This window comes from Mycteria americana, chromosome 7 (genome assembly GCF_035582795.1).
Source record: "Mycteria americana isolate JAX WOST 10 ecotype Jacksonville Zoo and Gardens chromosome 7, USCA_MyAme_1.0, whole genome shotgun sequence".
NCBI lineage: Eukaryota > Metazoa > Chordata > Aves > Ciconiiformes > Ciconiidae > Mycteria > Mycteria americana.
In genome coordinates, this window is record NC_134371.1 from 69,810,399 (window position 1) to 69,832,780 (window position 22,382).

The following is a 22,382-nucleotide window of genomic DNA, read 5'->3' on the forward strand; positions in this document are numbered from 1 at the left end:
TGGAACAGCCCTTTGGGCAGCGGGGGGCAGCTGTCCCCGCTGTGCCCCCTCCCAGCTCCTTGGGCACCTCCAGCCTCCTCGCTGGCAGGGCAGTAGGAGAAGCTGAAAAGCCCCTGACCAGTGTAAGCACTGCTCAGCAACAACTAAACCATCAGCGTGTTATCAGCATTCTTCTCATCCTAAATCCAAAACACAGCACCGCACCAGCTACTAGGAAGAAAATTAACCCTATCCCAGCCAAAACCAGGACATAAGGCTATGTCTGGAGCTCCTGTGTCAAGTTGAACATTTCTAGAGAGTAGCATCACAGTGACAAAGAATGGGCAAACATAATGCGTTCAGTTACAGCCTCCCCCATTACACTTCTTTCTGATAATTATAAGCTGGTAAACTGGTGTTTCAGTGTCAGGCAGCCAGCCCGCGCAAGTGCTGTGTCCACCGAGGGCTGCGTCCCAGCCAGCTCCTCGCACCCTGCTCCCAGCAGCACTGCCTGCTGGCTGCCGCGCATCTCATTATCACACACTACACATCTGACAAAGGGTTTCACCTTCCGGCAGAGGAGTGCCCACCAGCTGATAATTCACAGCTACGAAGAGCTTTCCAGACTAGCAAGGGACCATGAAGAAATGTCAGAAGATGCGGAGACCAGAGCTGCCCGGCTGAACACCCCAGACCAGACCCCTTCGTGACTTCGTGCAACGTGTGACTACGCCTCTGATGAACATCTAGAGTCCAGGCTAAAACTTTGGGCAAACACGCCAAAATGACCGGAGGAGGTGAGCGCCCGGGGCAGCGTTCTGGCGCCTGGGCATTAACCTGCAGCAAGGCCAGCCTTTGCTCCGCAAACGCCCGCGCTGGGCAGCCCCCGGGGATGCTGCGCCCTGCGCCCGCCCAGCCACCCACACTCCTGCCGCGTACGCAAGCAGCGGTACCCGCCTGCCCTGGTCAGAGCCTGCCCGAGAGCTAAGAAAGCTCTGCGCTGCTTTTGAAGCCCGTTGCTCTCCTCCTGGCTCCCGGCAGGAGCTGCCCCAAGCTCAGACCAGCACACGTGCTGGGGACGGTGAAGCAGCAGGGCTGGCTGCTTTGGAGCAACCGCCCTTTGGGCTGACGCGCCCGTCCTGCGAGTGCTTCTGCCGCTGCCAGCTCTCTTGCTTGGAAAGAAGAGAGTAAACTTTCCTGAACTAAAACAAACCAAAAATTGCAGAGAACAAGCACGCGCTGCTTGTTCCTGTGCTCCTGATCCCGAGTGAATGAAGTGCTCTAACATGTTGTCTCTGCAAACTTCCACTGGTGTTATTAAAAACCAGAGCTAGTAAAATGGAAGTAAAATCTCTTCATAGGTATTTCAGCACTTAAGCTGGTAGCTTATTAAAACCTGCTAAAAAAATTATTGGAGTTTTCACACAAGGGTTGTACCGGACTACCCGCTCAGATTTTAAACGCACTTAGCTGTCCCAATGAACGTCATTCTTCCACATACAAAGCCTACTGGCACGTGGATCATTTTTTTACAACAGGGTAGAAAGTCAAGTGGAAGAGAAAGTTCTAGGCAACCAGCATGGCCAAGCAGAAAGGGAGGGGGAAAAAGGGGAAAAAATGGTTTAGAAAAATACTACTTTGTTTACTCCAGCAAATTTTTTGTTCCACAGCAGCACAAAACAATTTCTTCTGCAACACTTTCCTGTTTTCACCTGGCAACTTCCCTCACCATAACCCCGAGGCTGCTGGAGCTATCTACAGCTGCTAGGAGCGATCCATAGCTGCTAGGAGCGATCCATAGCTGCTAGGAGCATCGCTTTCCCCCACGCCGTGTGCAGCCACAACCAAACCCAAAGGAAGCAGCTTTCCAGAGAGGCACCGAAGGTACCGCTGAGGAGGCATCCAGCGTGCTGGAGTAAGGAGCCTGTTCTGTTTGAAATGTTCTTCTACAACTTCTACATAAAATGAACAGCTTTAATATAAAAAAAACCCAGCACTACGTCTATAAAAAACCACATATGTGTGCCTATATATATACTATTTTAGTCAGAAATTCAACTACTGTGCTGAAGAAAAAGTAATGATTTTCCTATAAGTCAATAGCTACTAGGTGGGTGGGTGGGTGGATGGATGGATGGATGGATGGATGGATGGATGGAGTACGCTTTTTCACCACCTGTCAGACATGTAACAAAATACACTGAATCACCAGCTTCCTACTGCCCTGTGCATGCTCCTGGACACCCAGCACGGGCCCGTCTGCGTGGCAGGCTGGCGCAGGTCCTTCTGCAGGCGCCCAGCCCAGCCTCCCCGAGGAGCTGGGACCTGTTTGCTGCTGGGGCGAGGCGGGATGCAACTGCTATTTATTTTTGCATAATCACATACATCTTAACCACACTAAATCAACCAGAACTTCATCTGAAACTTCCCCTTCCCTCCTTCAATCATGTTTCCTCGGAGAGAACTGTCCTCTGTGTCGTTCTTGCTTAATTAAGTATACTAAATCTGTAGCCGGTAGCAAAGCTACACTGCACCTCTAGACTTGTGGTTTACAGACGCTCCCCCCTCCAACCAGTAAGAAATGGGAGTGTGGTTTCAAAGCCATGTTTTCTTCTTTAACTGGATATTTATGACTCTTACTGGTCCTGCTTCCCACCGGTTCCTGTGGCTAACCTGCCTGCGAGCATCCCACTGCCTCTCAGCTCTCCTCTGATGCCGCCCACGTTGGTAACTCTGGAGCTCCTTACCAGGACTGTGCTCTACAGAAACACATCTCCTCCGTACGTAACGGCATCTAAAGCAAGCCTGAACAGTTGTGCAGTGCAACACAAGAAACCTGTCAGTCAGTCCTTTCCAAGGAAATAAAGGGCAAAGGTCTGCATTGTCCTCTTCATACCCGGAATAAATTTAACAGGAGCATTCGCGTCAAGTGAAAATCAGGTGGTCAGAAAGGGAGGACTTCAGTCTCAAGTGCTGTTTTATGATGGTGAATTATATTCAGTTTAAAAACATTTTCAACATGAAGCCAGTGAAATATCAAAGGCGTACAACTGTACAGTAAATTATGTATGCCTATGTTTTGTAGAGGGAATAAGGTTCCTGCCTACTTTTGACAGAATTGCATTACATAAATTTAGCGGGCATATGACAGATGCTATACTAAACTGGACATATTTACATAAGTATAGAAAAAAATACAGCATATATATACATAAGTATGTAGAATTTCCTTCATTTACATTGACATTTGCATGAAAAAATTACTGGAGATTTCTGCAAGAAGTATTGTATGCTAATGAGATTTTTTTCCAAGACAAAACTGTTACTGCTAACAGTTGGATTCTCTCTTTGTTTTAATTATGCATGACTAATGATAGCTGTTTGGCTGTCTGACCACCAGATTGTCTGCTGTTGCCAAGGGAAAATCTTTTAAAATAGATTGACTGTTTTTCTGTTATAAAACAGAGCATGTTCTACTTCATCTTATATTTTTTAACAGTTTTGCAGGTAAAAAATCAAAACTTGAGTTGCACTCACTAGTGGGCCATTCTCGTGCGTAAGTCACCACCAAATCTCTACCGGCGTTATAAGTGATACACCATAAAAAACCAGAGCTACAGCTAGGGCTACCGCAGGCATCTACTGGCTCCATGTGCTGTTACGTACATGGAAAGTGCTACAGAAAGAGTTCCAAGGGACACTACCGCGACGGCTGGACTTTTTATTGGGCCTATTTTACATATCCACCTACATGCAAGTGCAGGTGCACTAATGAATCCAGCCTGCTCTGGGGTCTCCGACAGCTTTAACGCTGGGAAAAAAACTGCGCATCCAGTCAGAGGAAGAAATATATTTTCTGCTGAGTTTAAAAAATACGTGGAAGAAGTAAACAGAAGATAGCCTGATGATTTCTGAGAGGGTAGGATAAAGGCGAGTGGGATTTGGTACGCCTGTGCAGAACACCAGAGCACTGCAACCTCAGCCAGCTCCAAGAGCGAGGGGCTGCTCAGGCCGTGCTCTGCCACACCGCACACAGCGCTGAACGCCCAGCATTCATAGGCAACGCGCCCTATGCGATGGCCATCCGCACCGAGCAGCCCAGCAATGTGGGGTGCGATGGCCCATCCGCACCGAGCGGCCCAGCAATGTGGGGTGCGATGGCCCATCCGCACCGAGCAGCCCAGCAGAGCTATGCAGCCCCTGCAGAGGGTCACCCTGGCCCCACCGCACGTCTTTGCTGCAGAGCTGGCTCAGCGCTGAGGGCTTGGGACGGCTGCCCGAGGCACAACTACCGACAAGAGGCAGAGGAGACGCTGCCCCAGTGATTACAAACTTAAGTATGCACGTCCCGAGTTAGCATCAGCCTGGAGCTGACGTCTGGGTTGAGCTGGGGGAAATGGAAATTTTGCAAATTTGAGGAGTTCCTTCCTCTGCTTCCAAGTGGGACCTTTCCTTTCTGGAAAGTACGTGGGTTTTGCACTGATCATCTCTGCTCAAAGGCTGAAGGAGAGCCAGATCTGAAGAATACTCTGAACCCCCTACCTCCGCCGACAGGCAGCGCCTTAGCAGAGGGGTGTTTAACAAACATTTCTTCCCAGGTTGCTCGTGAGGAACAGCATTCTCATAGGGAGACAAAGGTTTGTCTTTCACCTTATCTTTACGGATCATTTTGACTTACAGATGAAGCAAGGTAAACGAGCCGGCAGCTCTGGTACCAGGCCTGCAGATGGATACGATCAATTAACCTGATCGATTAGTGCAGCGTTACCTCATCGCAGGCGAGTCCACTGCTGCCGCCGTCACCCGCAAAATCTCACTGAATTTATCCAGAGCTGTGGCCAGCCAGATTAACCTGCCCTTGCCTTCACTCAGCTGCTGGCTTGAACCCCTCTAGTCCTGAGAAAAACGTTGTTTATTCTCCGGCCACGCTGCTCCTCGCCCCGCACCAGGGGTATCTGAAGGGGGCGGCTGCCAGCGGCGGGGCGGGGGCTCGCTCAGTGGCTAGAGCAGCAGGGACGGTGCTGGGCGTCACCTACTGCTTCGCGTTCCCCCGCCACGAAGGGCGACAGCCCCCTTATGGAGGGGTGCGAGGGAGGAACCTTTGAAAGGATGGCTCGTGATAGTAAGCGGGACTGGCAGCTGGCGTGGCCAAAGCCATGCCAGGGAGAAGGAGCGATGTGGGCAAGAGCATGCCAGCGCGAGCGCTCCCCGACCTCGCCTGGCCAAGCCAGGACGTGCCGGTCTGCGTCTGGGCCCTGCCTGCCTTCATCAGAGGAGTACAAGCCTCGCTGTGCCCCTCCATCTCTGCAAGTCTCCAAAAGAGCTGAAATGTCTCCAAATGGATTCCTTGAGCCTGCTGCAGCACAGATTTTAGTTTCCAAGCACAGCGCTGGGTCAAATTTCTGCCAGGAGAGACGGTGGTAAGCCAGTACTGCGTGCCGTTGGTTGGCCCGTGAAACAAGTACGCCTGAACCCCCGAGACTTGTTTCCCTGGGATATCGGCTACAGTCAACTCTTATGCAAGATGACAAGAAGAAAGTAATTTAAGTCTCTGTTTTTTCCTCAACAGAACAGCCCTTTGGAACAAATTCTGTTTTTCATTCCTTACCGATTCCTTGTTTTGTTAGTTCCTCTGCATAACATCTGAAACATTCATACTCGTTTAAAATGATAAATTATTTTAATTTACTCTGAATTTATTTATTATTACTGCACAGACAAGAGGCAAGCGCCATAATGTGCTTGTTTAATAATTGGCAGGGATTTGGAACGTGAAAGTCTTACCCAAACAACAACTTAATTTTATGTGGGGGTGTGCACATATGTCTACACGTACCACACTCACATTTCAGAGAGACAGGAACAAAGCTTCTCATAGCCAAATAATTTATGATCCTGAACTGCACAAGAATACCAAAAGAGTATGGAAGTCAAGAAATGTACCTTTTAAAATCATAAAGGAAAGAAGAAAATTTTTGTATTTATTACACCATCCGTCCCTCCACAGACATATCTGCATTTATACATGGGTGCACACAACTGTATCCAACACTGGCGTGTGGACATGCATCAGAGGGACTGTAATGCTAGAATACATATAGTATCTTAAAATTTCAATATGCTATATACATTTGATATTCACCTGCTATTCATACTGCAAAACTTTCATTCCAAATGCCCAATTCTTGGTAATATGAATGTCAATGGACGGAGAACATCTGGCAGATGTGTCACCAGCTTTCCATGACCACTGTTGCTCCTCGACAGCTGGACTGGATGATCTCAGCGGTCTTTTCCAACCTCAGTGATTCTATGATTCCTTTGTCAAAGATTGTTAGCTATAAAGGGCAGCTCTTCTTGGAAGAAAAGGCAAAACCAGCAAGTAATTCCCAATCCCCAAAAGTCACTAGCCCCCCTCAGCAATTTAAATATGAATTAGGCACCTAAATATCCCTGAGGACCTGAACAGCTTTGGAGTTGAAGCCTGCCTGATCTGCTTGACACGGGTGCTCAAGCCACACAGGCACCTTCAGCGATTTCAACCAGAGCAGCTGGATGCTCCTCAGGACCACTGATCTGGGAATCCATGGGATTTCATAGCGCGAGAGGTGTTGGCAAGGAGCAGCCACAAAATAAAAGCCATGATGATGACCATAACGCTGTAGTTTCATTCTTGAGCACCTGAAGTCAGGGGAAGCAGAAGCAGGAACTGGAAATGGTCCCAGCAAGGTTTCGTTTGGCCAGGACTGAAAGGAGGCTGTAGCGAGGTGGGGTCGATCTCTTCTCCCAGGTCACAAGTGATAGGACAAGAGGAAATGGCCTCAAGTTGCGCCAGGGGAGGTTTAGACTGGATATTAGGAAATTTTACTTCACTGAAAGGGTCATCAAGCACTGGAACAGGCTGCCCAGGGAAGGGGTTGAGTCCCCATCCCTGGAGGTATTGAAAAGCCGTTTGGATGAGGTGCTGAGGGACATGGTGTAGTGGTGGGCTTGGCAGTGTTAGGTTTATGGTCAGACTCGATGATCTTAAAGGTCTTTTCTAACCTATACGATTCTGTGATTCTGTGACTTCCCTGCGCCCATGGTAAGGCACTGAGGTGCTTTACTGGGAAAGGGGAAGTCCAATCTGAAAATCAGAATGTTTTGAAAGCCAGAGAAGCAGGAGACGTGGGTTTGGCTGCTGCTGCCGCCAAACTTCTCCTGCCAAAGCAGAGTTCATCCCCATACCAGACTCTGATTTCAGAGACCCTGCATTTGGTACCCCTAAAGGGACCTTGTTTAGAAAAATAATGTTAGGTGGACATCTCTCCCCTGAACCGTCAACATTCATCAGAGGAGAGCCGTGGTGGAGAACAGGGAGCATCCCATTTTCCAATATGAGTGAAGAAGACGACACGCCGCTGGGAAAGTAATTTTCAATAGACGGCGAGAACTGTGATCTCTGTGAAGCTCGAGGGAGCCACGGCGAAGCACTGAGTCATCAGTGCCGCACAAGGAGCAGCATTTCTCCGACACACTGCCTTGCGTGCCTCCTGTGCCGCCCCGGGGGTGCCACGGTCGAAAAGCTCGGTACCTCTCGGGGGAGGCAGAAATCACGCTTGCTGCGTTTGGGGCAGCGGCTCTCCCAGACAAGGACACCAAGAGACACAGAGGGTGCCAGGAGCTGCTCTTCCCGTTCCCCAGACGGCAACCTCTTCCACCAGTGGAAAAACTTATGGAAAAGAAGAAGTTGAGTAACTCTAAAAGCAGCCACCGAAAGAGATGGAGAGTTTTGGATCAGCTGTCTACCATGTGCCCAAACCTTTTAATACCAGTAAAACACACTCCTAGACAGCGTTCATCTCCGGCTGCTTAGCACAGCCTGTCCGGCGTTACCTGCCGGTTCATACCAAGTGTTTGATGACTGCCGCGAGTCTCTGAGGCAGGGGAGAGCGTGACTGCGCACGGCATAGACCTGAAACTCTCCGAGGTGGAAAGAGAAGCAGCCAGGCTACATGCGAAGAATTTCAAATTTAGAAAACAAACCAAAAAACCCCAAACCTCCTGACCTCTGACCAAAAAAAAAAAAATCTTCTCCTCTAATCACCCTTCTCAGATGACTGTTGACTGCCCTACACCTCAGATAAAATTCACAGGGGATGGCCAAAAGAGACTACCATGGTCAAAAACACGGGGATGAAGTTCAATCTACCTGTTAGCAAGGCTGGCCTAGAACTGATCCCTGGTTTTCCCAGCCAAGTTTGACAAGAACCGACGTCCGCTCTCTAATCACAGCCGGGCACGGTGATCTGCTTTACAGCTTCCACTGCTCCTACTCTTCACTGGCAGCCTTTGGGAACCTCGATCTGACGGATCCCAGCTCAAGGTTTAACACTTTGCAGTGAAGAATTCACATTATTTTACAATGTGCAATATGCAGAGCATGTATCTCATAAATTACTCTATAATCACATAGTGGTAAAAAAAATCTTTTGCTTTTTTTTAAATATGCGTCAACTTCTAAAACTTAATTTACTATGATTACACGATGTAAAAGTACTATCAGGTAAACTAGCTTTTATTATGCACGAGCTTTAATAAAATGCAGGATAAAAAACTTTGCTTGCTAGAGAAAGCCATTTTGATCATCTTCAGATTTGTACATTTAGAGATGTAAGGAGATTTTGTTTACAAATTGCAGATGAGGTAAGTAGGAACTGTTAAGAAACATATACCGGTTTTCTTGGATACGTAAAGCCAAGAGGGCCACACACAGATCAGCCGTAACCTAGATAAGCATCAGCACAGAAAGTCAGGGAGAAATTCTCTTTTCTTTCTCCTGCAAGCAGAAAGGCCTCTTGCTGCAATCCCGGCGGCGAGCTCTCCGGCTGCCCTCCCTGCGTCACCCCGCGCAGGGCCAGCGGGACGGGGACGGAGCAGCCCCACCCAAGCGGAGGGGGCCCTCGTAGCCCTGAGCACCCAGCCCTCTAGTGCAAGCACTGCTCACGGGGCAACGGGGGAACAGAAAGAGGGTACCCGTGCCTGCTCCGAGCAAATTGCTCTGCGTTGTCACCTCTCTAAAAACGCTCCTGTTCCAAAATTGCCGCTTCTGCTGTCAGTGTTACGGATACGCTGCAAACGTACGGTGATCCCTCTCCGTATAGGAGGTCTTGAAAAGGGTCGCTAGAGAAATCCGGTTCTGAAAATACAGACTGTTTCCTGTCTTTCTAGCAGTTTACAATGTAGCAATTTATTCTGTTAATTAAATAATGTTTTTATGACTTGCTCTCTCCTTCCTCCTGTGTTCTCATTACATCTTAACTGGTTGCCTGGGAAGAATGTAGAAAAGATGCCGGACAGAAATATACTTCTGAAAATAACTGACTTCCCAAAAATTATTTTGCCATACAAAACAACTGCATTACTGATCTAATTTCTTATAACTTCAATAAACATTGACACAAATAGTGTTGGGACTGCATGGATCAATCACTGATTGAAAGCAAACAAAAGGTACCAGGTTTTAATTATTGAGACTACAGAAATAACTCATCATCACAAAGAACACCTTGGCTAACAAGGGATTTTCTTTAAAAAATAATCGCTAAGACGTTTTCTGTACCAAAACAGGTGCTAAGTGACGTTCTTGGCGAACCGTCTATTCGGCCAGTCCATCTGGAGGTGAACAGCACGGGGTGCCGTGCCTTTTGCCAGCGTCGGGGAGCACCGGCCGGGGGGGCCGGGGGAGCTGCCTGGGCGCCGGGGAGCGTGGCCCAGCCCCGCGGTGGTCCGGGCGGTGAGGACGGGGAGCGTGGCCCAGCCCCGCGGTGATCCAGGCGGCGAGGACGGGGAGCGCGCCCACCCCGCGGCGCGCAGCGAGGGCGAGGGGCAACGGGGGACCTGGCCGAGCAGGAGCAGTGGGCAGGGAGCGACGCTTCTACAGCACTAGAAAAACGTTGCATGCGTTTGATGCTAAATTGATTAATTACGCTTTCATATGAATTAACTATTTTAAAATGTGGGAGCTGTACTACTTATTTTACTTTGTGTTAACACTTAGAGGCTTTCACTGGAAAACCTCAGCAATTAAAGGAGGCTTTATGCCTCATCTTTGGTAAAGACAATGAAAACTTAATGTGAGAACTGAGACTGGAACTTGGCTCACTCAGTCTGCCACCTTATTCACTGAAAGAGGCTACACGCTTTCTTCCCCAATATTTTAGCTCAAAGCGAGACTCGCAAGTAAAAGTTTATCCTCAGTTCAACGCAGGTAACCCCGTTTATTCCTTGCAGAGCTCAAAAGGTGGGTCGGTAGGTAACGAAGCCGCGCAGCCGAGTACCAGCCCTGAGAACGGCACCACAGCCCCGGAGCCGGCGCGGGCGCGTGCCAGCGAGCGCTCCCGCAGCCCCAGCACCCTCCCATGAGGGGACGCCTCCGCCTCAGCGCGCTTCGCATATATCGCCCTGATCTTCTTGCAGCCAAGAAAATGCTGACTCAAAGCCATGGGAGTTACTCCCATATTCTAGCATTAATTATTAAAAAAAGGAATGCTAGATGCTTCAGGCATGGTGCTGTCTTTGTAACAAAGTAAGGAGGTAACTTTTGAAGCCCTCGTTGCCGGAGAACAGATAAAATTGGAGAAGCCTGGTGCTGCGAGGTGAATCAACACGTGCCAGCAGAAGGGAGCCGATGGCCATCTTGCCGTAAGAGGCTGCGAACTACAGCGCACAGCCAACTTTGGGTGCTGCAATGTACGGTAACGGAGAACAGCTAAATTCAGACAGCTACGGAGCTGGAAGGAAAACCTCCTTTTCTAACGCCCAAATTGCTTCATCCATCTCACTGGAATTTGTATTTAAATAAATAGCCAGCTTCCAATACTTCAGATACTAACAGCAATTATTTTAACGTATATTGAAATATATTTATGTTATAAGTACCCAGGGAGGAAAAATTCAGGAGGAGCAGTGACGATGTGCAGCGAGAGACTCAAGATAAACAGCTCTACCCATCTTCTGCATACTCTTTTGAAAGTGTTTTCTCTGCTAGTGATCCTACATTTCGCCTTTTGAGTCGCAATACCAGCTGAAAACAAAATAAACTCCAATTTGAGAGAAAGCTTACAAAAGGCATATAAAATAAGTTAATCACAGAGCAAGAAGAATGAAAAAACAGATGTAACGCACGGTATTTCACCATCTAATTGCTTTATTCCAGAGTTCAGTAGTGATGTTTTCGTTTCCTTTAGCAGCATCTCTTTACAAAACAGATACCCTCCCTCCCTCGTGAGACAAAAGTAATGTTTTGATCTTAAAGCTCTAATTTCATTTATGTAAGCTACCCAGCTGCACAGACACTGAGTTTCAAACACAATCTTAGGCCTAGAAAACTGAATGTATTCCAGCTGAAGCCCACCAAGAGATAACCGTTAGAGTAATTCCACAATTTTTTAATAAGGTAGTTCTAAATAGATGTTTGTTTACGTCCTAATAACGTTTAGTACTGGCTGAGCATCTGTCTTAACTGCTGCCAACTCACCGAGTTACCTTCTCTGCAACCTTTAAATCTGAATACAGTACTAATAAAATAGACTTTCTTTTAATTTCCTTTGATTCTCCAAGTCTGCAGGCAGAAAGCACGAGGACTTTAGGACGTCTCAAGATAGAGAGTATAATCGCGTTATATATAAAAAATACTTGTCAGCTGCCCTACATAGACATCTACTGTATTTTCAGTAGCTACTACACCAGAAGCAGGCTGACTTGCTATAGAACGATTCCAAATTCCTACTGAAAATACCTCATGCAGTATTTTGGATATTGCAAAGCAGATCCTCAAGCAGATTGTAGGATCATTAAAAATGCACGTCCTAAAATACTTTGTAATCTGGAGACCTCAGTGAGTGATGCCCCTACAAAAAATAATACAGCCTGATACCTCATAGCTTAAAACTACTGCCAATTAAACTGGAGATTTATCACAAGCAAGGAGGTTCAACCCACTGCAATCATATTCCAGATGATGAGAAAACGTGTTTTTCTTGAACTATAGCGATATCACGACGAAAGTACAATGCAGGAATAAAAAGTTAGAATCGGGGGGGGGGGGGGAATAATCAAATCAAGCCAGAGGATTAATGAACACAAATCAGAACGAAGGATTCAAGTAGATTAAGTATGGTGTACGACTACTGGTAAACAATTTTTGCTCCAGTCGACCGGACTGAAGAGGAGATACTGTAAGCACGGGGAGCGCAAGGTTCATTAGGAGAAGCCGTAACAGGGCTACGGTAGGCATGTAATCTCCTAATGGCGTAAAGCTAGCTTTCCCCGTTAATCGTCGAGAGCGATGAAAATGTCAAAAAAAAAAATTTTTCAAAAATAAAATAACAACGCAAATACTTCTGACAGGGCGTAATCCTCAGCACCGCGTTACAGCCCGGCGACGCTCGGACTGCAGAGCCCGAAACTGATGCCAGAAGCCCAAACCGCATCGTTTCACCCCGCAGCCGATTTCCAAACTTCTATCAACAGACCGTGCTTTAACTAAACGCACAGAGACTTAATGGACGCGGGCACCGGCAGCTGTCGGGGACAACTTCCCCGCACCGCCGGGGCATCCCCGGGGGCAGCCGCGCCGCCGCCGCCGCATCCCCGAGAGCGGCCGGGGCTCCCTGCCGGGAGCCCCGGCCGCTCTCGGGGATGCGGCGGCGGCGGGGCCGGTCGGACGGCTCCGCTCCCTGCGCCCCTGACCCCCCCACCCCCACCACCCCCCCACCACCCCAGCCCGCCCGCCCCATCGCGGCCGCGGTCGCCTCCTACCTAAGCACCGCCGTGTCCCCCTTCCTGACCACCAGATTGTCCACGGCCGCCCCGGGGAAGTCGCCACCCGGCGCGGCGAGCCGCCCGGCGGGCAGGAGACAGCAGAGGCCGAGGACCACGGTCGCCAGCCACTGGTGGGAGCCCCCGGCGCTCCGCACCAGCGGCACCATCTCCGCGCCGCGCCGCGCCGCTCCGCGCTGCCCCTGGGCCCGGCGGCGGCCGAGCGCTGCCCCCGCTGCCGGCGGCGGCCCCTGCCTGGTGCCCGCGGTCGGCGGCCGAGCACGGAGCGTGGCTGCTCCCGGGCGGCCGCCGCAGCATCTAGCGAGGAGGGCAGCGCGCCCGCTCTGCGCGCCGCGGCGGCGGCTCGGCGGCGGCTCGGCGGCGGCGGCGGCGGGCGGCCCCCGCTGCCAGCCCGTTGCCACGCAGCCGTCGCCCTGGCAACCGTCCCGGCGGCGGAGGGATGCGCGCCGCCCTCCCCGCCGCGCCGCGCCGCTCCCCCCGCCCCGCGCCGCTCCGCCGTCCCGCCCCTCCGGCCCCCGCTGCCGCCCCGCAGCGCGCCCCGGCCGCGGGCCGTGCAGGCCCGGCGCCGCCGGCTGCCGCAGCGCGCCCCCCTGCCACCTCTCCTCGGGGCCCGCGCCTCGGCTCCGCGCTCTCCCCGCCGGCCCCAGCGGAAATTCACCGCCTTGCCAGAAGCCGGCAAGGCAAACGTTGCCCTAAGGCGGCGGTGCTGGAAATCGCGCCGACAGCTCCGCGGTGAGGCTCCCTCCTCCCGCGGGAGCGGCTGAGCTTTCCAAAGAAACGACCCGGTCCTTTCTGGAACGTGGGGCCGGCCGCTCCGGCGTTTGGGGAGTTCCACTTCCTAAAATTCTACGCGGGGGGGCTAGAGACGTTCACCAGCAGCAGGAAAAAGGAGCGGAGAACCATCGACAGGTTACTTCCCTACAGACCCACAAAAGCTAGCAGCCTCTTTTCCTCCTGTGGTCTTCCCCAGCGTGCGAAGCGCACGCTCGAAGCGTTGTCAGCCTCTGACAAACGCCACTAAGCGAGGGATTCTGCCTGCTCGGTTCGTCCACCCAAGCGGCCGCGTTCCCGTCGAACCGGTCACCAGGGGACAGGAGGTTGCACCTCTCCAGGACCCGGCTGCGTCTCCCGCAGGAACCGCTCTCCTCCCGCCGGTTCCGCTCGAGAGAAGCTGCGTAAGCGACGCGCGGTTATGTAACAGGAATTGCACGGCTCCTGTGACGCTAAGGACAGGTCTGAAAGGTTCTCACGCTAATTCACGCACATCTGGCCAATACAACGTTATAATCGTGCCTCCCCGGCGGCTCTCAGCCCACGCTGCCAGCCCACGGCACGAGGCGCGCTGCCTTTCCCGCGGTACTTGTGAGGGTGCGCTTCCCCCGCCCTTTATCTCCTGCAACCCCGCTTAGGTGATAATCACCAGTGCTGATTGTAATGGATGCCTCTGGTCACCATCGGCTCCAAGTGGATTCAGGAAGACAGATAACAACACAATAGCCTAAGGGTTGGGCTATTAGCCCAACAATAGCCTGTGTTGGGCTATTGTGTTGTGCCTAGGGCTGTTGTGCAGTGCACCCACCTAAGAAACTAAAACCTGTGGTCGGCGTGCAAACATGACTGTGAGGCAGTCATCTTACCCCCATAAACAGCGAGCAGCCCCAGAGCCCTTGGAGCTCTCCTGCACGGCCGCGGGCTGCACGCCAGGATCTCCCCTGGAGCAGGGACGCCTCTCAGGGTTACTCCTCCAGGCCGAGAGATTCCTTGCCCCAACAGATCCTGGGTAAGTGACCAACAGCGGGCTGAACTTTGACATCTTAGCCGAGTGATACAAAGGATTGATTGCACATATCTAATCCTTTAGACATAAACCGCTGACCGCGTCTGGGACTAGGACTGGATCCAGCCGCACCCAGACTCCTCTCTGAGAAGGAGTTTAGGAAGCAAGGGGGTCCTTTCCGAACCTCATGGCTCAACGGGAGGGTCTCCCGGACAGTTTTGTCTGACCCTGTCCTCTATGCAGTAAATAATCAAGTGCACCTCGCCCTCGAATCTTGTTAAACCACTGTCGCATTGAACTTTGTTAACTCCCTATTCTGTATCAATAAACGATATTTTTACTTCTCTCTAACGAGTGAAGTGCACGCTCACTCCATCCGCGACAGTACTTTCCCTTTCATCAGCTGCCACAGAGTACGTATTTTTCTGGCGCACCATTGTTTCCTGCTCGCAATTTGCATCGGAAGGATTTTAGGGTAGAGCGTTCCAAGTAAAAAATTTTAATAATCATGATACTTCCCAATGCTCACTTTTTTGATAAACCTGTTTTCCTCCTCCTGTAAGCCTTACCCTTCTTTACTGCATCCCACTGCATTAGATCTTTCCAGCTGCCAAAAGAAATTCTAAAATTCTAGCATACACAAAAGGGAATTCTTCCTCTACTTCTGCGGCACATGATGGTACAGAGTTTCCTTGATAAGTAAAGAGAGGCAAGAAGAGAATGAGTGAGAGAGAGAGAGAGAGAGAGATTGGCTCACAAATCTTGGATGTGGAAGACTGGCCGTCAGTATTATCACGGTAATACAGTAATGCCTTTTTAATGTTAAATACAACTCCGCAGTGAGACAATTCTCTCTGCTAGCGTACATGCAACTGCCATAGTATGCAATACCCATCCATTGGGACCAAGACAGTAGAACTTCCTGCAAGGAGAAGTTGAACACGCAGTACCAAAATTATTGTTAGGAATATTTCTGAGGCAACACCATGCATTTTGAAATGGGCTTGCCGACAGGACAGACTCCAGCTGTAAGCCTCAGTTGCTTTCACTAGCAGGGAGTTGTTAATAGCAGGCGGAGCCGTCCCACACTGCCACCATCCTGCATTCAAAGATATACAGTAATCTCCTGTAGGACCTTTCCAGACATGCATGCTTCTTGCAGTTAGCAACCACAAAACATCACGTGCCAAACAGTTGTAAAGGTCCTAGATATCATTTTACTCGGATATCATTTTCACCATCGCGCATCAAGTCCTGTTGTCAGCAGTGTCAAAGCGGTTTTCCAAACACTGCATCCTCAGAATGTTTGTTTCCAGAGGAACCCCAGTGACCCAGTGGTTTTGGTCTTAATTTCCTCTCTGATTATTTCACCTGTGGCAATATTTCAGCTTCAAGAGCCATTTTCTGTCTTCTGCATAACTATCCAGAATCGCAGTGCAGTTGGGGCTGGCAGGGACCTCCAGAGGTCACCTCGTCCAACGCCCCTGCTCAAACAGAGCCACCTAGGCTCTGCCCAGGTTGCCCAGGACCATATCTAGTCGGCTTTTGAATATCCCCAGAGATGGAGGCTGCACAACCTCTTTGATGCGTTCCCTGCCAGTTGGATTACTGGAATGCAAATGGTTTATCTTACAGCCAAACACATAACATGGCTCTGCCTTGGGTCCTAGGGTGGTATCTTCCCCGATCACATGCTCAGGTATGTTGGACTTCTCTTCTATCACTCTTAATGTGTCAAACTGCTCTACTGCCTACTGCTGTAGTATGCTGCTGTATCGACTCACGCTGTCTACAGAGCTGGAAACGGAGTGAGCAGTACTGCAGTAAAGATTTAACAAGATCCCAGTAGAAAACGCATCCTGTCACCCAGCCTCAGGACTCCAGGCCAGGCACCCATTTGCCACCAGCATTGTTATTCAGGGGTGGATGCCCTACTGCTCAGGTATTGTCGTCAAAAACTTTGCCTCCTTTTCAAGTCATTGGCCTTCTAAGCTGAGATCCTGCCGGTAGATCTCCAAATGCTTTCCCAAATCATGTGTGTAAGGGAAGCTTGGTCTGAAAAAGCAACCGGCTCAACCTGACAACAAATGCTTACCTGGCTGCATCAACAGCCCTGGACACAACAACAGCAAGACAAAAGAGTAAAGTACGGAGTTTTCATTGGGAAGGTTTTGTATACAAGACACAAATGACAAACACACCAGCAGCTATTCTACTTCAGTGGGTCCTGAAGGCCTTTCTGTCACTTTTCCCCACACTTCTTCCTTCCAAGATTGCATTCAATTAAATAGCGATCTCCTTTGCATGGCTTCCATTCCATTGCTCTGAGAAGAGCATCTCAAGGGCTTCATCTTCCTTCTTTTTCCCCAGGATATTTTTTCATTTGCCAAAACAACTGATAATTGCTCTACCTTCCCTCTGATAACAGCAGACTGGCTTAGCCAAACTAATAAGCAGTGCAATCCTTCCTCCCCGCTGCAAAAATAGACCCTTCCACTATTTCCCGAATCAGTCCACACTTCACTATTTTTCATGTTAAACTTTTTGGGTAGGGGAAGTTAAAAAAACAAAACAAACAAGAAAAAACACACCTGTTTCTCAAGGCTTTCTGCTCTTCCTTTTATCTCAGCCACACTATGTACTCAAACTAGATAACGCCATTCTTTTTAAAACAAAAAAAAAAAAGGAAAAAAAAAGAAAAAAAAAAAGGAGAGTTCAGATCAGTCTCTCATCTTGCAGACTTGCAGTCTAGAGTGAAATGTGGTTCCTCCTGTAACAGACAGGCAAAATATTTCTATTACAGCTGGTCAGATAACATTTGCCAAATCAATTAATTTTTGAGGCAGAACATTTATGAATGTGTTTGTGATCTTCAGTGCTATTTCTTAGACTTTGGGGGAAATACCTTTCCAAGCTATGATGCAATTTTTGCAAATATGTTGTGTTGGTGTCAAGAGGAGAAAGACACATAACCACATGGGAATCAGTTTTTATATGTGAAAAACTTCACACAGCTGTCTCATGTAAGAAGCCCTTTGAGTGTTCTGGTACATTAAGTACTCAGATCATCCAGAGAGAGATGTGATATAATAGTTGAGATCTAATTTTAGGGAGAGCTCTGTAACCTTTAATGAGTCATATAATGTTGTTTGTATTTGACCTTAACAAACAAGTAATTTGCTCCTCTTTGAATAAGAAGGACAAAAGACATTTCCTCAACAACATTCTATTAATTTCACACCAGTTCATATAAATCTCAATCAACAATAGCCAAGATGAAGCTTTTTATTTTGTTTTGTTCGTTTTTAGATTCATATCCGTGGCTTTTCATGCTATTTGCAGATCAATGGAAAAAAAGAGCAGGTCAGGAGTCAATAGCGGTTATGCCAATCAGTGTTGCTCTAGAGACTGAATTCTTTCATCTGAATCTTCCGCACCCCCTCCCAAGTCTAGGAAGCTTGCAGGGGAAAAAAAAGAAAAGAAAAGAAATCTCACACCAGATGTGTACACACATAGAAAAATTATTTCCATGGAGAGAAGACAGAAATCTTTCACGTTAGCTAGTTTACTATGAATTGCACTTGGCTATTTTAGCATGTGGGTTTTACCTGAAAGAGCTAGGTACTTCAAACATAGTAACGGTAAGGCCGTATGATATTTCTTGAGATTCAACTGCATATTTTTGTTTAGAGCCATTTAGAAAAGCTAAATTTATTTGTTGTTTGCAAGTATTCGCTTAACAGTTTGCACAAATATTCGAGACTGATTCGCAAGCTTCACACTTGGCTTTTTGCTTCGTTTCCTTCTGTGTGTTTAACTCTCCTGTAACTGTTCCTTCATGCTAGCGACAAAATATGGAAGTTGAATGACTGGAATAAATTCCAAGAAAATTGGTACTTCTGACCAGCATCACATACTTAGCGTTCCACATGGGAAGAGATAACAGGCAATGCACACAACACGCCCATGGGTCGTTGATAGCCTGCGGGCAGAGCACCCTGGCACGTTGCCTGTCCTGCTTGGATCCAGGCACAGGACTTGGGTGGAATAATCTGCTGGGGGAAAGACCTCTCACTGGCACAACGCTTGGTTGTTGCATTGCTGTTTTTCAATGAACTCTTCAGTTTTAGCCACGTTCTGTTTAATTCCTGGTCACGTCGAGTTCCAATTACTTTCATTTTTCTGTGTACTTTGGACAGTGCTTACCAACTGCTAATTATCCCTACATTAGAGTTGGTCAAGGAACTGACTCTATTTCTACATGGTTTAACATTGGCTGGAAATACGCATGTCGTATTTCGAGTTCCCACCAACATCCACAGCAGCAGCATTTTCAAGGTACGTCTCATCTTCGAAGGACATACGGGATGACTGGACCCAGATGGGACACAACAAGAACAAAAAAGAACAAAAAAAACCCCTTACACTGAATTTTCAGAGTCATGTTTTGTGTCCAAATTCACAAAAACTTTGGAATTTTGAAACATTTTTACAATGGCCAAAGAACAGTAGAAACTTAGAGGTAATGAATAAAGCATTCTCAGAGGTAAAACTAGTTTCTAAATTTTAATTGAAAATCTTTAAGAAGAAAAAAAAAAAGTAAAAATTTCTATTAGCTTAAGAATTCTCAGGTAATTAACATTCTCGGGTAATATTCTCTAATACATCTGCTTTCTGCCTTTCTCTCCTGTAGCAAAAAGGTCACATAAATAAGGACACCTTCTTATTACTATGCTGTAGTGCAAACTTTTCCAAGAAGCATCCAGCCATTGCTCAATGTTCTTAAAATGTGTCTCAAGTTGCCCAAAATGTGAACAAACAACTCAAGGCACCCAAAGAATTTGTCAGCTTTAGTTTTCCAAGAGTAATTTCTGATGTTTCTGCAGAACTGCTGTGTAGAAGAGCTCATCTAGATCAATCCCACTGGATCATCAGTTACAGTGCAAAAAGGCTTCACAAAATGCATTCCCTGAAAATTTCCTTTGAAATTTTGATTCCTTTGAATCCAGGGAAAGGTGAGGAAGGGATAAATCTGAGAAAACACAGACCCAGTGCTTTCACATTTTTAAATAAGAGTTTTTGTATGTCTCCTTTCCAATATCTACTTTTTATTTTTTAAATCTCTTATACATGAAAAATGGAAATATTTTGTCAAGCATTGAAATCAACAGAAATTTCCTTTTAAATAAGTATATCTTTCACAGGTAACTTCAGAATTCATGGCACTATGGTGGGGTTTTTTTGCTAAAAGGATTGTAAGCAAATGCTGAAATCTCCGTAAAATGCATTTTCCATTTTCTGCATAGTCTATTACGTGACTATGTACAGAAGTGCTCAGTAAAATACTCGACAAAATTATTTCCCATACTTCAAAAATTGGAAGAATCTTGGTGTGCTATCATCTAAGCTAGCACCTACGAGCTGTAAGCCAGTACTTCTATTAGCACCAGAACGAATGGACTCTAATTTCCATAGATTTGAGTCGTCGTCTTATTCGAGTTTTTAAATTGACAGAACAAGGCTGCAGAACAAGCTCAGCCCATACTAGACATCAGAAAATGCACATAATAAAGAATTCTCAAAGGAGGAGTGAATCCATGGGTGCCTATTTATAAAACACAAGCTCTAATTATACCTTTCTCAGACACGAGGCATTCATAATGTCACTTCTCTGGATTCTCTCATGGCTCAGAAGACTTGACTTGCGCTGCATCCCCCCACTGCAGCGGAAAGACAGCCATGCTACACGTGCAGCGATACACGCTGAAAGCCACGCGGCAGGAGTCACAGCCATCTTATGTCCGTCATTCGAACAGGAAGACTCAAGAGTGCAGGGAAAAAAAAAAAAGGTGGAACAACTTCTTCTTTATCATCTACAGCGGCGGCAGGAAGAGCAGTACTGACCCAGCACCTTGTAAATCAGCTTTCTTAACCCAAGAGAAGCAAGGAAATGCTACGCTTATGCAAGATATTCCTTCTGAAATCTAGACCCTTCTGCTTGACAGAAGCGCATGTGTGTCTTTAGGTTCTTGGTTGGCTTAACCAACCCTCTGTGGGGTAAGATTGCACACAGTACAAGGCTATCAATAAAACTTTAGTCATATGTGGGTGAATGAAAACATTTTCTTCACCATATGGTATACTATGGAAATAATTGCCAAATGACAGAAGCTCACTAATATTGATGCCAAATACATAGATAATACTGTCAACTTGTGATCAGCCTACATTTTCCTATTTTAAGACATACAAGTGAGTGCAGTTTGAAAACATCCACAAGAAGCTTCAGACTGAAGAACTCTGCAAAGACACAGATTCCCAACACGCATGGAAAGTGTTGGGCTTTTTTAATTGTTCAGAACTCTTTGATTCACAAAGGTAAAGAGCAGAGTTTGCTAGGCAAAGAGGTAGCTTTAAATAAATTCCAGAAAAAAAAAGGGTAAGTGACAAGACACAAGCATCCTGCCTTACTAGAAATAACATCTTCTTGTGGCTACTGTTCTATAGCGAGGAAATATCCTCCTTGTTGGGTCTGGAAGTGGAGCAGAGGAAGGAAACCTGGAGTCTGTGGTGCCACAATTTACAACTCTGCATGCTGGAGACAAGTTGAGACACTTACTTTAATAGTGTGGTGTAGTGCTTATAAACAAAATGCTTTTTTAGTGTTAAGGAAGTGCACAAACATTTTTCAAGTATCCTTGCTGGAAATATAAGACCATTTCATGAGCCTTAGGATTATATATGCAGTGTCTTTCAAACTTATAAAACAAACCATAGTTGTTCCTTTAGTGTTTTTCAGACTGGAGATGTGCAGCATAGTCATTACTGAAACTATCAGATTTTAAATCACATTCCCTAACCAAGACATTCGTATTTTACACAGGCTTGTGTGGGGATCCCTCACTATCACAGTCAGAGTTTATAACTTGGACAAGACAGGATGTGCTACGTGTCAAAACTTAACAAGTGTGGACAATCTGTGAATCTGTGCTCAGCAGCTCAGATCATTCTTTCATGTTAGGGTTTCATTTATTCACCAGGGAGCATTTTGTCTAAATAACCTCTGACATCTCACGCAAACGGTTCGACCTTGGGAGAAAAGCGACGGACGTTCATGTGCCTCGCTGGATGGAAGGACAGGGACTGCATATGCAAAGCAGGAGGGATCAGAAAAGTCAGGACACTCTCCTTTTCTTGCCTGATGATCAACACCCCTGTTGTGGACCTGATGGCAGGGCAAAAAGCTCCCACCAGTATTACAATAACCAACCCTACCCTTATTATTACAATAGGGGACCCCACCCTCTATTTTATGACCAAGAAAACAATAGAAAGAAAGAAAAAGATACATTTTTTTCTGTCCCAGAGTATGACTCACACGCTTTCCCTTGGGACAGAGTCATCTCCAGTATAATATTATGGGATCTGTTGGGTTTTTTTCTTTTTAAAGCACACTAAAGAGTACACGCTAGTTGTCTGGAAATATGAGACCTTGTCACATTTAAATTGCTCATCTGAAAGCATTATTCTTTGATTCCTTAGGCTAATCAAACCAAATTCTTCCGATCTGCACTCACACCCCACCAATCATTCTTGTTGGTCTCTTCTGGAACATCTCTAGCTGCTTGGCAGTGCTTATTGCCCCTGCTAGCTTGGGGTCACCTGAGTACACCTTACTCCACCACTGAAACCTCTGCAAGCCCATAACCCTAACAAGCCCACCCAACCTCAGGGCTGGCCCTGCTCTGAGCCGCGGGTTGTACTAGACACCCTGCAAAGGCTCCTCTGAGCTGTCATCGTTCTG

The 22,382-nt window shown here is 47.6% G+C and overlaps 1 protein-coding gene across 2 annotated transcripts in view; it reads right to left on the reverse strand.

Annotated features, from left to right (window-relative positions):
- Positions 1 to 12,950, reverse strand: part of NEGR1 (neuronal growth regulator 1) — a 304,619-nt gene extending 291,669 nt beyond the window's left edge. For both annotated transcript variants that reach the window (XM_075506660.1, XM_075506659.1), the window contains exon 1: positions 12,781 to 12,950. In XM_075506660.1, coding sequence (XP_075362775.1) covers positions 12,781 to 12,950 — 170 coding nt within the window. The remainder of the gene's footprint in view (positions 1 to 12,780) is intronic.
- Between the last annotated feature and the right edge of the window lie 9,432 nt (positions 12,951 to 22,382).